Source organism: Lottia gigantea (genome assembly GCF_000327385.1).
Source record: "Lottia gigantea unplaced genomic scaffold LOTGIsca_25, whole genome shotgun sequence".
NCBI lineage: Eukaryota > Metazoa > Mollusca > Gastropoda > Lottiidae > Lottia > Lottia gigantea.
Window position 1 is genome coordinate 3,026,954 of NW_008708752.1, and position 15,171 is coordinate 3,042,124.

Sequence of the window (15,171 nt, forward strand, 5' to 3'; positions counted from 1 at the left end):
TTACATCATATAATATACCAATTAATGTTTGTCCAGTATTTCACATAGTCTTGACTAAATTTACATCATTTCATTCATTCAACCTTACAACATTGAATTTTACAAGCACTTCAGGCAAGGCAAAAGCTTCAGGTTTTATGCAAAAGGAAAATCCATATTAGCAAATTTCAATGCTGAGGATAGTCGATCTATGACAAAACAAGCCTAAAAACCTTCAATTTGAAATAAATTATAAAGATTTTCTTTGAATCAAATAAAAAAACAAAAAACTTAACTATGGAAATTCACCTGGACACTGAGTAAATCATTGTTAACAAGGTCCATGTACATTGAATCTATATCAGTTTATATAAGTATTATATTGAGACAAAGCAATCTTAACATTGAATTTACATTTTTACAAGTTGTCTGATAGATCTTGGACAAAAGTTGGATAAATAGATTGAAATGACAAACAAATAATTTTATACCTTAAGTAATGTCTTATCTAGTATGTTATAGAAAGATAAGCTTTATCTAAATATTATTATTTTTATATTATGACTACTAAAAATAAGTTATTATGATATATTTATATATGTCTTCTTAGTAACATTAATATACAGATTAACCCATAACACCCTGTATTTAAATCACCCTCTATTACTTTGTGGCAAGGAATATCCAAAGAAGCTGTTCATCTTATTTTGTTCCAAATTATTCTTTATAAATCTGTGACCCACTAATAGGATGTATGGTTGGTTATTTAAGACAAATTGATTTAATAATTTAATATGAAATCTATGTATGCATAATCAACAGCCAACATATTTGATTCCCTAATAATTTCCTAAATAAGCCACCATATCACTTATTGCCTCTTTTAAATTCCTGTCATTTGCCTTGATATTATACTACTCATTTTCCAAGAATACCATTCACATAAATCTCTAAATAGTAACTTTCAAAGAGATATTGATGCTGATCTAGCTATTCAGAGTAACTGAAATAGTGTAAATGCAAGAGAATACAAAGTATTTAGCAATAATTCAACTCTGAAAACAAGACTGCTCTTGATTGGCATGTAGAATATCCTGATATCCTGAAAAAATTTAGAAGAATATCACAAATTTAAAACTATCTCAATTCAATTTCAACAAAAATCACAAAAAATATAAAATTAATAAAAAATCTACTTACAAAACATTATTTACAATAACAACAAGAAAACTTAAAAATTCTAATCTTGAACAAAACAACCTTTTAAAAACAATGGCAAAATAGCAACAAGAACAAATATTGAGTGAGGAATCTTTTAATTATGGAATTCTAGTACCTAATATCAATGCTGTTATCATATGCAATATCACTGTTAAATACATGTATATTAATATTAGTTACAGAGTATTAACCTTAAACCTTTATTTATTCTCTGATATGCCACATAGAATCTCTCACTCCTTTTGTCATGTGATGATGAAAATGGTAATCTCAGAACCCCTATGAGCATTTTACAATTTAAGGGGTCTAAATTAAATAACAAATAGTTTTTGATCAAGTAAAAACTTTCTTCAGCTAGTTGTAATGGATATAAAAATTGTGGTAAACATGAGTATGTCAATTGAAAAATGCCACAGAAAGCTGCCACAAAGCTGACATTAATATACTACTGTCTTCTCCTACTTTAATAATACTCCAAATTAAATATATATTATATTAGATATACTTTACCCTTAAAGAAATAATTCAACATATGATATCTACGAATTTTTACAAGGTATTAATTTTCTTGCCTTTACCCCCTTATGAGAGAAATCCAAACTTTTTTCAACATTTCATCTATAGTTTATAATTTTTTGGAAAATGCCCATTATACTTCAGTTGATTTGAGCATAGAATTGGGCATATACTTTTAAATAATGAGCTCTATTGTATATAATTAACATACATAAGGATATGTTTTTAGTTGTATGTTTGGAATGATATTATGATGGTCAATAAGTATATTGTTACAGTTGTTATACCTGGGTAGAATCCAGGTAGATTGTATAAAATTAAGTAACTATTTTATTTAGAACACATGGAAACAACTAACCATGAATTACTTGTACAATTTGATCAAATTTCAAGTTTAAGCATAGAAACATTAACAATTAATTACTTAAGTAATATCGATAACAAAATATTTCATCCCTTAAAAATATTACAACTTCAATTACCAATATAAATACCATTAATGGAAATATCAAACTAATTGTTGTTTGATGGAGTTTTTTTAATGTATCTAATGGAAAATTTGAGAGAATAGAAATTTGTGCTTTCATGAATTGTATGACATCACATATACCAAGCAAGGTCTGGTGGGTGGGGTTGAGCTGAGCTGTCACCAGATGCACTGGTCATGAAATATTCTTTTGAATGAAGATAATTCAAGAGACCAACTCAGCCATCCTGCTGATTAAGGTTATGTTGTCATAAATTCTGTCATAAATTCTGTAGAGTACTAGCCGCATATTCTCGAAACAGTCTTAGCGCTAGGATGTCCTACTGTTTCAAGGAATATGTGGCAAGGTGTTTTTTAAGATTAAGAGTGTAATATGACCATTTATAAATAATTGACTACCCCCTCCCCACCCCCTCAATAATCTCATTCTAATTCTATTTCCCACAATGATGCTGGAAGATAAAAAACAGTAGACCAATCACAGATACTGCTCTCAATAAAATCATTTACTACCATTGTCTCCTCATCATTTCTTGATCTTCTGTGGACTGGAACTGGATCGGGGCTTTTGTGGACTGGAACGTGCTGTATTATCTCCAAGAAAAAACCCAAAACTGAAAATACAAGAACAGCTTGATTAATTTGAGGTTCTGTGAGTATATATATATACTATTATTATTGTTTTTCATCCTTAAAGCTAATGTGAAATCTTAAAGAGAACAACCATTAAAGAAATAATTATTCTTGACTTTTAATGCAATAGTCACTTTGTAGTTAACCACTACACAAGGTATAAATTAAAGTTAAATTGTTTAAGATATTTTACTTAAGGTTATAATTTTCTTTTATACTTCACATTAGCTTTCAATATCAAAATACTAAAACATGTCAAAAAAGTTGACCTTCCTTATATTTTCTGTATTTTAAGAATACCAAAGTCATTATAATTCTGTTTAATTCTGTGATTTTTATTTTAATTATGAATGTTCTTATTTTAGTATTTTTAAGCACTAACGTCCTATGTATACAACTCAATAACTTTTATTATCTGAAAAGACAACACCAATCTTTGCAGACTGGAGTTCATATAACTTCTAATCCTCACATGTTCATCTATGAAAATTGGGAATATTCTAGAAACTAATGGAAATGGACACCTAAAGGAAACATTCTTACACAGGTTAAGAAAGCAAATATACCTTAAACTTATAAAGTTAAATTATAATAAAAATATACTGGTAAAGTTTAAAAAAATACATTTGTTTTCAACTACCTGTGTTTGATTTTCTAAACACTCAATAAATTAATAGGTGATACAATACTGTCTGTATGTCTTTAGAAACAATAAAAGGTAAAGCTCAGTTGAGATTTGAAAAAAAATTCTATAAAAAAAGTAATATCTGAATTTAAATCTGATTTCTTCCAGCAATAGACTTCTATTGTATATGACTTGAATACCAACAGTCAAGTAGGCTAAATATATTCACTTTTTACACAAAAGTCATAAATAAAATCTTAATCTTATTGACCTTTTTGTAAAATCTTTTTCTTTTGTTTTATTGTAGTGAAGTGCTTCAAGCACAAGTACAAAGATTTTGGTAGTATTGTATGATTTTTTTTTTTCATCAATGTCAATTTTGTGAGCTACACCTTTTATGCCCTAAAATTGTTCTATTTGCAGAGAGACAAAATGAGAATGAAATGAAATGGAGTTTTACATCCACAATATACCAACTGTCTACAATGGTTGTTGTATATTCATTCTGTTCATAAAAATTCATCCTTAAAAATCATCAATTTATTTTTTTATCAAAAAGTATTCTTTCCTCTTGAAAATTTTGTATGAAATTACCTTGCTAGTTTTTTGAAGGAAAATTCTTGCCTGTAAAAAATAGTTTTTACAATAAAATTAAAATGTTTTAAATTACCAAAATTATGCAAATCATAAAAATTTCTAATGCCCAATTTCATTTTACCATTTTAGACAGTAGATATGAAATAAAATGATTTAAAAATATCTTTATATATATAAAATCAATCATGAAGCAATCACAAATAAAAAAAAATTATGAACATAGTACAACATATTACAGAACATAACAAATATTATGTTAAACATTACAATACTTAAAGCTGGACTTCTATATACATGCAGAATAATATGTGTAGTAAATATACATAAAGTGATAATGTATCATAATATGCTTGTGCAAAAAAATTTCAACTGAAATATTTTCATAAACCACATAAATTTGGGAACACTTGGAAACGATTCTAAAAACAATCTATTTTAGGTCGTTTAAGTAGTAACGAACAGAAAATATAGTCAAGCAAAGATATTTCTGCTAATCAGGGTTCGCTTCCAAACAAAAACACAAGCAGTTCATTTCATTTTCAGGGAGTTCAAGTTAATCAACACAATGTTAGTTTAGTCTATGTAGTTTCTATTACTATTTTCTGCCTAAAATATAAAATGGACTACTCGTGTCTGTGTTTTTTTTAATTGGAACCAGATGAACAGAAATATCATGTTTTTGTTTTTGTCTCTCGATATGCACGATATATCATACAATCCTTGTATTTTTTTACATTTCAGGGTTTAACAACAAAATATTTCTGACAACACCCAAAGAATTTATGGAAATAAAAGATACAAGAAGACCAAAATAAGAGCTATGATCGATAAAAACCAGCAGCAAACAATATCAGTACAACTCGGCCACAACTACTACATCAAGAAAATGGTACATGTTAACTTTAATTTAAAGGGGCAGTATGCAAAATTTTCATTAAAAAAAACGTTGTTAATTATTCCTGAAAATATTCAAATTCAGGGATACATTTCTCTAGATTTCCGTATATAGTTTTCATAAATTTGATCAGAAGACCTTAGAAAAAACAGAATGCCCTTTTAAAGATGAAACACCTGATAGAACCCTTCTTAAGCAGTTCATTACATTTCTAAAAATTAATTTAGTTTCTCCACAAGAATTAAATCCAAAAATAAAATACTTTACTTTTTATCTCTTTTTTGTCATATTTCTGTTTTTCGTTCATAATAAATTCACAAACAATGTTAAAAGTGTACCCTTCGAAAGGGATGGCAAGTAGACAAACAAAATTGGTGTTCCTAAAGGGTGGGAAAACTATGCCCATTTCAATCTTGACATCAACAAGTACCACTTTCACAAAAAGAAAACTATGGGGTAAATATCATAGAATAATACCTAGCTATAGGATTTAAAAATTTAATTGTGGTAAGTCCAATTCATCTAATAAGGACTGAAAGCTGAAAACAAAGATTGACAAGTCAGAAATATTTTTAAAGACCACAAAACTCTGCATGTATATAGAGGGAAATTATTACAATGGTTTACAAATGGATTATTACAATTGGGTTTCTAGTGCCATTCATTTTTGTCCCAATGAATCATAACATAGCAAAACCTTGTTTACAGGGTAGAAAAATAGGAAATTCAAATAAATTGCTGGATTAGTTAACCAAAGTACACAGATAACTTAAAATCAAAGTTGCTGCCAGTTGCCACGTGTTCCTTGTTCCAAATAGTTGATCCTGTCATACACTGAAGCAGTCAGAATCTGTGATCGTCCGTTTGAAAAAATTAAGCACATAACATTTTAACATAATTTACATGTGTCATCCAGATGAAATAATGAATGAATTATCTCTCTATTATTCCTACATGTTATATATTTTGTTATGTTGTGTTTTATCATTATTTCATCTGATGACAACAAGTGTAAATTGTGTTGAAACATTATATGCTTAATTTCATTTAAGAAATGTGATTATTCTATAATATTTTCTTGTGTTTGTGATGGATCTTTCAATATACAGTCAACATAAGTCTTATTTATTATGTAACAAAATTTGACTATCAGTATTATACTAGTAGAAAATGTTCCTGTGGAGTGCAAAAATAAAGCAATAGAAACCATATTGTAAATCCATTTGTTGTGCTTTTGACATTTTATAGTAACAATTGAACAATATTTACATGTCCATATTAATATTAACATTAGGAAAGCTACATATAGATAATAATTTCTTTTAACATCTAATCAAATATTACAAGTGTTCATCATAATCTGAGTTTATAAAAAAAATATACTACTTGATCTTCCATTTGATGAGAATTATGAATAGCTTATTTTGAACTATCAGTTTGAGTCTTGAAGATCTGTACATAGCAAAAGTGCTTAAAAGCATTCAATCAAGACAGGTAAAGACTTTCATGAAAGTTCCTAGATCCTCAGATCTTCAACTGGTAGTTGTTTCTAACCCAACTGTATGCTAACTTAAAGGTATTGTAAAGAGGTTTTCTTAACTTTTTATGTGTCCCCAATCCAATTTTCATATATACATCTGCAATTCTACTAAAACTTTTAAGAGGTAGATATAGCAAAGGTTCTTATAATATTAATTGCAGTTTTTGTGATAGTGACATTCTATGTCTTTCATTACATAAATGGCTTCAATACACACAAAAAAGGTAAGAAAACCTCTTTACAACCCCAAATTGAGGTGGCTGTGAAATTAATTTATCTTACACCTAATACAAGACAAACTATTAAGTTGCCACAGTCCAAAACAATCCACCTGTCTTTAGATTGTTGATTCTGTGCTCGTTCTTGATTTTATTTTACAACATATAAAAAGTTAATAATGTCAATATGTTAAAAATAATCAAATCAGTTATTCTGGTGCTGAGAAAACTGTTACATAAACATTTTATAATATTCAGTGATGTTTGTAAGTTTAATAACAATAATTAATTAAAGATAATGCTAAACCTAATTTTATATTTTCGTAGGAAATGGACGGCTTTCTTGTCAGATTTGTCCAATATTCATATACAGAAGTATTATTTTACATTTTGTGATTATTGAGAGATCGTCATCCACAATCTGCAAATTTGTCATCCAGGATGTAAACAATACTACACGATTCTAATATACTAGTAGTAAATCTGTCTTAACCCCCTAACATTTACTTAAGAGATGTATTCATAACTGTTGTAAATACTCATCTAATCCTAAAAATAGTATTGCTTACAACCAGATGACACATGGTTAGAGTGTGGACGACAGACTGAAAATTGTCCATTTTCCCAGCCTTATCAAATTAAAATATTTATCATAGTCTAGTTGAGATATTTGTGCACTTTCATATAGGATTAAAAACATTAACACCAACATTCATTTTTAGGAAGCAGACGTACTAATGAACATAAAATAAGACTGAATATCAAGGTTTCAATTACTATTTATGACTATCTTGTCTTGAATAAGCATAAAACTGTAGCCATAGAAAATTAACTTTAGCATTATCTAAGGTATTAAGTAAAAAATATATTGCATGTACTTACAACTTGCGAATGCCACCCTGTTTTTTGATGGGATTAATTTTGTAATCTGGTTCTTTATTTATTGGACCATAAACTAACAACTCTTCACCACGATATCCACTTGGTCTACAAATATATATATATATAAAACATAATCAGTAATAGTTTATTACTGTTATAGAAATACCAGTACCAGTGAAGTAAAATCACTTATTGCTTCAATGTTAATATTCAGAAGCCAAAAAGAGTCAACATCATCATTTCTAAAACACTTAAGTACTCTTGAACATATTTAATTAGTATAGATATATTTTTTATTTTGTTAATGTTGAAGGCAACCATATGCATAGTTCATTAAACAAGAATTGTGCCTTCTAGAGTACTTACCAGCTGTAAATTGAACGCATTTTTAAGAACAAGTTCATTAACTCATAATAAATATTTTTCTAATTTTCTACCTTGCGTGATTACAAACACCCACACCAAGTTTCGTCAAAATCTGTCAAGAATTGTGTGTTTTCGAGCAATTGTGGACGGATGGTCGGACTGACATGTGTGACAGTAATCTATATTTTGGACAATAATACTGTTACTTTTTATAGCAAAATGCTCAAGTTTGAACCTCATATTCATTTGATGATTATATATTTACACAAATCTATAAGGACAGACATTGGGACAGATGGACATGGGTGTTGAAAATACATGTTCACAATAAGAGATGTTAATATGTAGAACCACATAAAAAACACTAACTGTTTGAGCACACTGAACTATTTACATTAAAACACTTACTCTTCATTTTCACCTTGTGGACCCTCCGAACTCTCACTGTGCAGCAAAAGAAAAAACATGCTGGGTTAGATGCTAGATATTAAAGCAAACTGTGGAAGCACAATGCTAAAGCTATACATAGTATAAGTCATTATATTAATTATTTTAACTTTTAAATAGTATTTAACTAAATTCTAATAAGATATGAGAAATAACCTAGTATACCAATGTAAATGAAAGCATAGAATTTGACCTGTCACCAAAGTGGGAATTGTCAAAAGATTGCATACATTGATGAAACAAGTCACAAAATTACATGCACGAAAAAATTTATCCTCCACCAAGTTATGTGCACAGGAGTTTATATGTCCCCAAATTACATGCATGCACAGGAATTTAACCATTGACATACATGCACAGAAACTATCTCTCACCAAATTACATGCATGGAAATTTTTCCATCACCAAAATACACAGAATTATAACTGTCATCAAGTTTGTGAAATAAAGGTTTTATTTAATGAACTTTTAACTATTGCAAGATATTAATATATCAAAACTTATTCTGCATAGTTTGTAACAGTGTTTCTAACTGTTTAACATGTGAAATAATGAAGTATTTATAATTTTACAAGTAGTAATTGATCTTCAAAATTCTGTTCATCAAACTATACACTCTACTTGAAGGTTTATAGTACATCCCATAACCTCTGTAAATTATACACAAAATAAATGAATGGAGTTTTACACCCTACAGTAGTACAGTCTAGTACTTTCCTTTGCTAATAAGCAGTAAGTACTAGTACAAGTTGGAAGTAGTAATGTCTTGCTATCTCTTTAGTTGAAATAAAAGTTACCTAGTCATGCTATTGGTCTATTGTAAACATATATCAAATATTCTATTCTATTCTATTCTATTCTATTCTATTCTATTCTATTCTATTCTATTCTATTCTAATTCTAATTCTAATTCTCATATTACCTATTCCAATTATAATTTCCAATTCTAAATTCTACTCTAATAATATCTATTCTAATTCTAATTTCTACAGGGCATTTCTAATTCCAATCATTATGAATGATATCATTCTACATCTACTAGTATGCACATGCTTAATTAGTATATATTAGTAAATATAAGACCAAAATTCCGCTCAATATGCTACCCTATATATTTTATACAAAATCCTATGAATACCAAAGCCTTGTTTGAAAATGAAATAAATATGGGAAATAACACCAAGGATAAGGAAAAAAGCTTAAAAAAAAAAATAATGAAAATAAGCAAAAACTAACTTTGGTTTGTACAAGCTTAACTCCTCTTCAACTTCAATTAATTTAGTTTTTAATTCATTTCGTTCCATTAAGACTTCTCTAAGTTCATGTAAGGTAAATCTGGGTCTGTTAGGATCTGTTAAATCTATTATCATCTTGCCTTCCATACTCAATCTCTGTCTTAAATCTTCAATATTTTCTTCTTCTTCATCCTACATTACAAAATTATACAAAGTGAGGGAAATTGGGAACGAGAAAGTGGCATTAGTCTCCTTTTTTTCAATTTCCAACTGTTGAGGGGTCAGTCATGTATTGGCCAATCCACAAGACTGGATGATTTTCAATGTCCAATTCCCTCCAATTTTGAAGGTGTTACCTCAATCTCGATATTAAACCCTGGACCTTCAGGAAAGCAAGCAAGAATGAAACTCACTGAGCCACCGTAAGCCCTATTCTTTTCCTACTAAATACATACATGTATTCATATTGAGCTTAGCAATAAAATCACAAACAAAAATATATCTTACGGATTCATCTCTGCTTTCATGTCGCTGTCTACGTACTGCAGCGATTCGTTCAATTTCTTCATTTTCTTGTTTTTTCAGTTGTTCTTTAATTTCTTTCACTTGTTCATCTTTGGTTTTTAAGGCTTCAGCTAGTTCAGACTGTTCTTCTATTAAAGTTTCTGAATGTTTCGATTGTTGATTATTTTTACGCCGTAAATCAGCGTTCACTTTAGCTATTCTCTCTAACTGTAGTTGAAGCTGAAAAAGAATCAAATTAGTAAATTAATGTTGCCTTGGCATTTATTGGATGGATTTGCATCAAATCTTTAACTTGTAGCACTTTTGGTACATAATGCCATTTTGATCTTTAGTGTGATCTGATCTAGTCTTCCATTCCATTTAAAGCCAAACGAAAGGAACAGGTCAGATCCATTGTCACCTTAGCATTGACTGGACAAAATCAAATTTTATGATGCACTTGTCCAGCACTAGTCATCACTTCAAATAGACAAAGTTTCCAAGATCACGTGGACTGAAGGCTGACTGTAGTATTTAGGTCATACATGAATACAACAAGAGTTTAATTGATCCAATAAGAGACAAGATATAAATATAAACAGACTTACTGCCTCACAGTCAATAGATTGTTGTTGTAATTCACGACGTAAAATACGTAATTCACCCCGTTGTTTATCAACTGTTTCTTTTAATTTACTTAATACTTTGATTTCTTGCTCTTCTGTTTCTACAAAATAGATCATAATCATGCAGATCATATGGGAATATGTAATCAATTTAAAGAAGCTTATCGCTAATAAAAGAAACCTGAAATTTTGGATATCAATTGGTAGAGTAAAAGTTCTTGACTATAGGGTTCTTGAAGATTATGTCTAATGTCCTTGACCAAACCTCTTAAACTGTCATTAATATCACACTGATGATTTCATTAATATCACACTGATGATTTCATTAATATCACACTGATGATTTCATTAAAATCATACTGGTGATATCATTAATATCATACTGATGATTTCATTAATATCACACTGATGATTTCATTTAAATCACACTGATGATTTCATTTAAATCACACTGATGATTTCATTAAGATCACACTATGATTTCATTAACATCACACTGATGATTTCATTAATATCACACTGATGATTTCATTAATATCACACTGATGATTTCATTAAAATCATACTGATGATATCATTAATATCATACTGAAGATATCATTAATATCACACTGATGATTTCATTTAAATCACACTGATGATTTCATTAATATCACAACAGCGATTTCATTAATATCACAACAGTGATTTCATGAAAATCACACTGATGATTTCATTAATATCAAAACAGCAATTTCATTAATATCACAACAGCGATTTTATTAATATCACACTGATGATTTCATTAATATCACAACAGCGATTTCATTAAAATCACACTGATGATTTCATTAATATCACAACAGCGATTTCATTAATATCACAACAGCGATTTTATTAATATCACACTGATGATTTCATTAAAATCACATATATTTGGTATTGAAATGTATTGTCTGAAATATACTTACTCTTATGTTCTATAACTAAGTTATCTGTTACATTCTGTTTATGATCTTGTAAGTTTTCTCGTAATTTTTTATTTTCTGTTAGTAATCTACTATTTATTGATATCAATTCTTTAACCTCACACTGCCAGTTATCTTCTATATTCTCTAGTTCCTGGAAATATACAGACAACTCGTCAAATCATGACTAATATATCAGAAAGTGTTTCTAGAAGAAAATACTGAAATCTGTCTCATGAAAATGATTTTTAGTAAGCTTACACTGTTATTCTGATTGTATTATTACTTCAATGAATTTTTAATTATATTTCAACAATTTACTCTGTTTTGGAAACAGTGTTTCTATTTTATTCAGATAATGATATATTAGACCTAATATCTCACAGCTATACTGAATGAGGATTTACTCAGATTTTGTGATTTTTGAATTTTTTTACTAGTTAATTTACACCAGTGTCCTCCAAAGTTTTTTCAAATATTTAGATGGATTTTGTCAGAGCATATACCAATAATTTTCTCACAGATAAGGTTTTAAAGAGAAGGACAAATCCCAATCCTGGGGGCAAGGATACATTAATCACATCAACACTTATAGTAATAACTACCTGATTTAACTTATAACTTATATAACAAGATTATAATCAGTCACTATCTGATACACTATACAGTTAAAAGTTACCTACATTTGATACACCAACAAAAACAGTTGACTTTCATATGACAGATTATATCTTACAATAAAAAATTCCCAATAGCAACTATATTCTTCAGACAGACATCAACTAGAGATAATGTTCAGAATATGGGTTGGTGGCAATTCCCACAACGTACATTTAAATAAATTAACCATATATACAATTAAAAAAAATCCATTCTGTTTCTGGGAAGAATAAATGATATAAATTCAATTTGCAATAATAATTAATGAATAATAATAATTAATTTAATAAATATAGTGGTAACATTTACTCATCAGTCATAGTAAATAATTTGTAAATGGTCATGTTGCAGGATGTACATTATAATTCATGGAAGATTAAACATGAAAGGTAACATATTGTAACAATTAACATGATATAAGCCCTGCCTCTCATCTGTGTGAATACAATGCCATTACAGTAATCCCTATTCAAATTGATAAATTTTCATTACATTTCTCAAACCAGCTGTTCTGAAGATGATTTAATGTTTATAACACAGTATTAAGGTTTTTGCAATTGGAATGTTGATATGCTAAAGTAAACAAATCAAAGGCCTCATATACCATGAGTTGATGAAAGCTGACAAACATCATAACTATAATATAAAAATATTTGTTGGTATCAAATAAATAATGATTATTATGTATATCAATTAGTATTCTATTGCTTTAATAAGGCGAACTGTGTTCTTTCTACTGCCATTTTAATCTCATTCAAAAATAAAAATATATTTTATGATATTTTGGTTAAACAAAATAACAATTTGTTACATGACTACAATATTTCAAGAGAATTTGCATCAGGAAATGCTCCTTGCGGAAGTAATCTTTTGTACACTGACTGTTAAATGATAAAGTCAATGCCTTGGGCTCTAAGCATTAAAAACTGGGTTACTGGGTATATGTTTTATCATTCCATATAACTCAGTGCTGATGTATATCTCAGATTTTCTCATTTTTTTTGGCCAGTGGTCACATTTCATCAGATCTTTGACTTGTCTCCACTGTCTACAAAGAAGTGCTCAAGTGTGTAAAGATAAGGTATATAGTTCCACAGAGGTCCCTTTCTTCTGGAACTATAAATACATCATAATATTCAGTGATGGAACATCATACCAATAATAACATTTTTTTTATAGAATCCTGGACATTTATGATCATATATATTACTATTTATACTGATTGTAACATCAGGTAGTAATAGCCATATTAAATTATTTATTACTATTAATTCGTTACTTTCACTCTTAATTAATTAACAATATTATAATTGTGATTAGACAATTTGATTTTAAAATCAATACTAGGGTAGATACTTTACAAAAAATGTCGAAAAGAAAATGTTTTCTGGCTTCTGTTCGGTATATATTTCAGAGCAATCTAAGAATGTACACAGACAATAGTTCATCCCTAACATGCCACCAGTAAGAGTTCTATTCTGGACAAAATATATGCACAATAAATGTCTGAACGTTTTTCACTAAATGTGTGCTGTCAAGCTATCTAACCTCTGAAAAACAAATGCCAAGCAAATAACACAAGTACTTTTGGCATTTATATAGAAAATGGACCAGACAGGGCATTCAACTAGACCATTATATACAGTCCCCACAGGGATAATTAAACTCAATTAAAGAATTGAATGACTAGAATAGGGAAATAATACATGCTGTTTAATTCATCAATAAATCATTAACAGATTATATTTCAATATAGAATTCAGATTTCACACACTCTGTCTATATCTCTATTATAACACTCTAGTAACAATTATATTCCATTGGGAAAAATCACAATCAATTTCAATATTTATTTTAGACTTGTAATCAAGTGTAAAAATGTCATTGTTAAAAGAGTTATATTAAAGAGATTGTAAAGAGGTTTTCTCAAAATTTTATGTATGGAGGGGACAGTGATAGCATCAATTTGTACCATTTCAATTTTCAATCAGCTGTCTGTGGTCTTGCAATATCATTTATATTATGTGTTTCATGATGTCACTATCACAAATGTCCTTATATATTAATACCTTTTGTGATAGTGAGGACATAAAACCTTTTGCTTTTAGTGGAATTGCTAGAGCTACTGACGTCTGAAAATTGGAATGATGCAAATTGATGCTTTGTAATTTTCATACTCGAACCATATGGCTGAAAAATGAAATGAATGGAGTTTTATGTCCTACTTTCCTGCACCTGATTGGGCTAATGAAGAGGGATCATTTAGCTTGAAAATGGTACTGCAATGGTGAGACCATAACGATTTGCTATATTTAGAATCAAAGTCTGACTGAAGATTCAAAATGTTGGGCTTGCATACCATGTGGTTGTTGAGGTATTATGAAAAAGGTTCAGAAAATCAATGTTTTTTTTAGTGGATGCAAAAAATATATGATGAACAAATAAGTAGACTTAACACCAAACCAGGTGTAGAACTTCCGCCATTGTCGAGTGTTGAACAATATATTTCTATTGTTTACTGTTAGATAGATTTAAATTCTGTTTATATGTTAAAGGAACTAACATAGACATATCAAATATCATGTTGCATAATATTCTGCTACAATGGTTGAGTATAAATCAACAATATCAACAATCTACAATAATACTTGATAATCTTATCTACAAGTAATTCCAGTAATACTTGATAATCTTATCTACAAGTAATTCCAGTAAGACAGGATAATCTGGATTAAAAATAAGGCTAGATTTATACTTTATTATTCTCACATTTCTGGCACAACATGCGAACAC

At 28.9% G+C, this 15,171-nt stretch overlaps 1 protein-coding gene across 1 annotated transcript in view; it reads right to left on the reverse strand.

Moving 5' to 3' along the window:
- Positions 1-9,605: 9,605 nt before the first annotated feature.
- The window catches only part of LOTGIDRAFT_117089 (hypothetical protein), a gene marked incomplete at both ends in the record, with an annotated part of 11,210 nt that continues 5,644 nt past the window's right edge, over positions 9,606-15,171 (reverse strand). Inside the window, 4 exons of the mRNA XM_009055775.1 lie at positions 9,606-9,797; positions 10,185-10,385; positions 10,754-10,861; positions 11,660-11,872. Of these exons, the coding sequence (XP_009054023.1) occupies positions 9,606-9,797; positions 10,185-10,385; positions 10,754-10,861; positions 11,660-11,872 (714 nt within the window). The remainder of the gene's footprint in view (positions 9,798-10,184; positions 10,386-10,753; positions 10,862-11,659; positions 11,873-15,171) is intronic.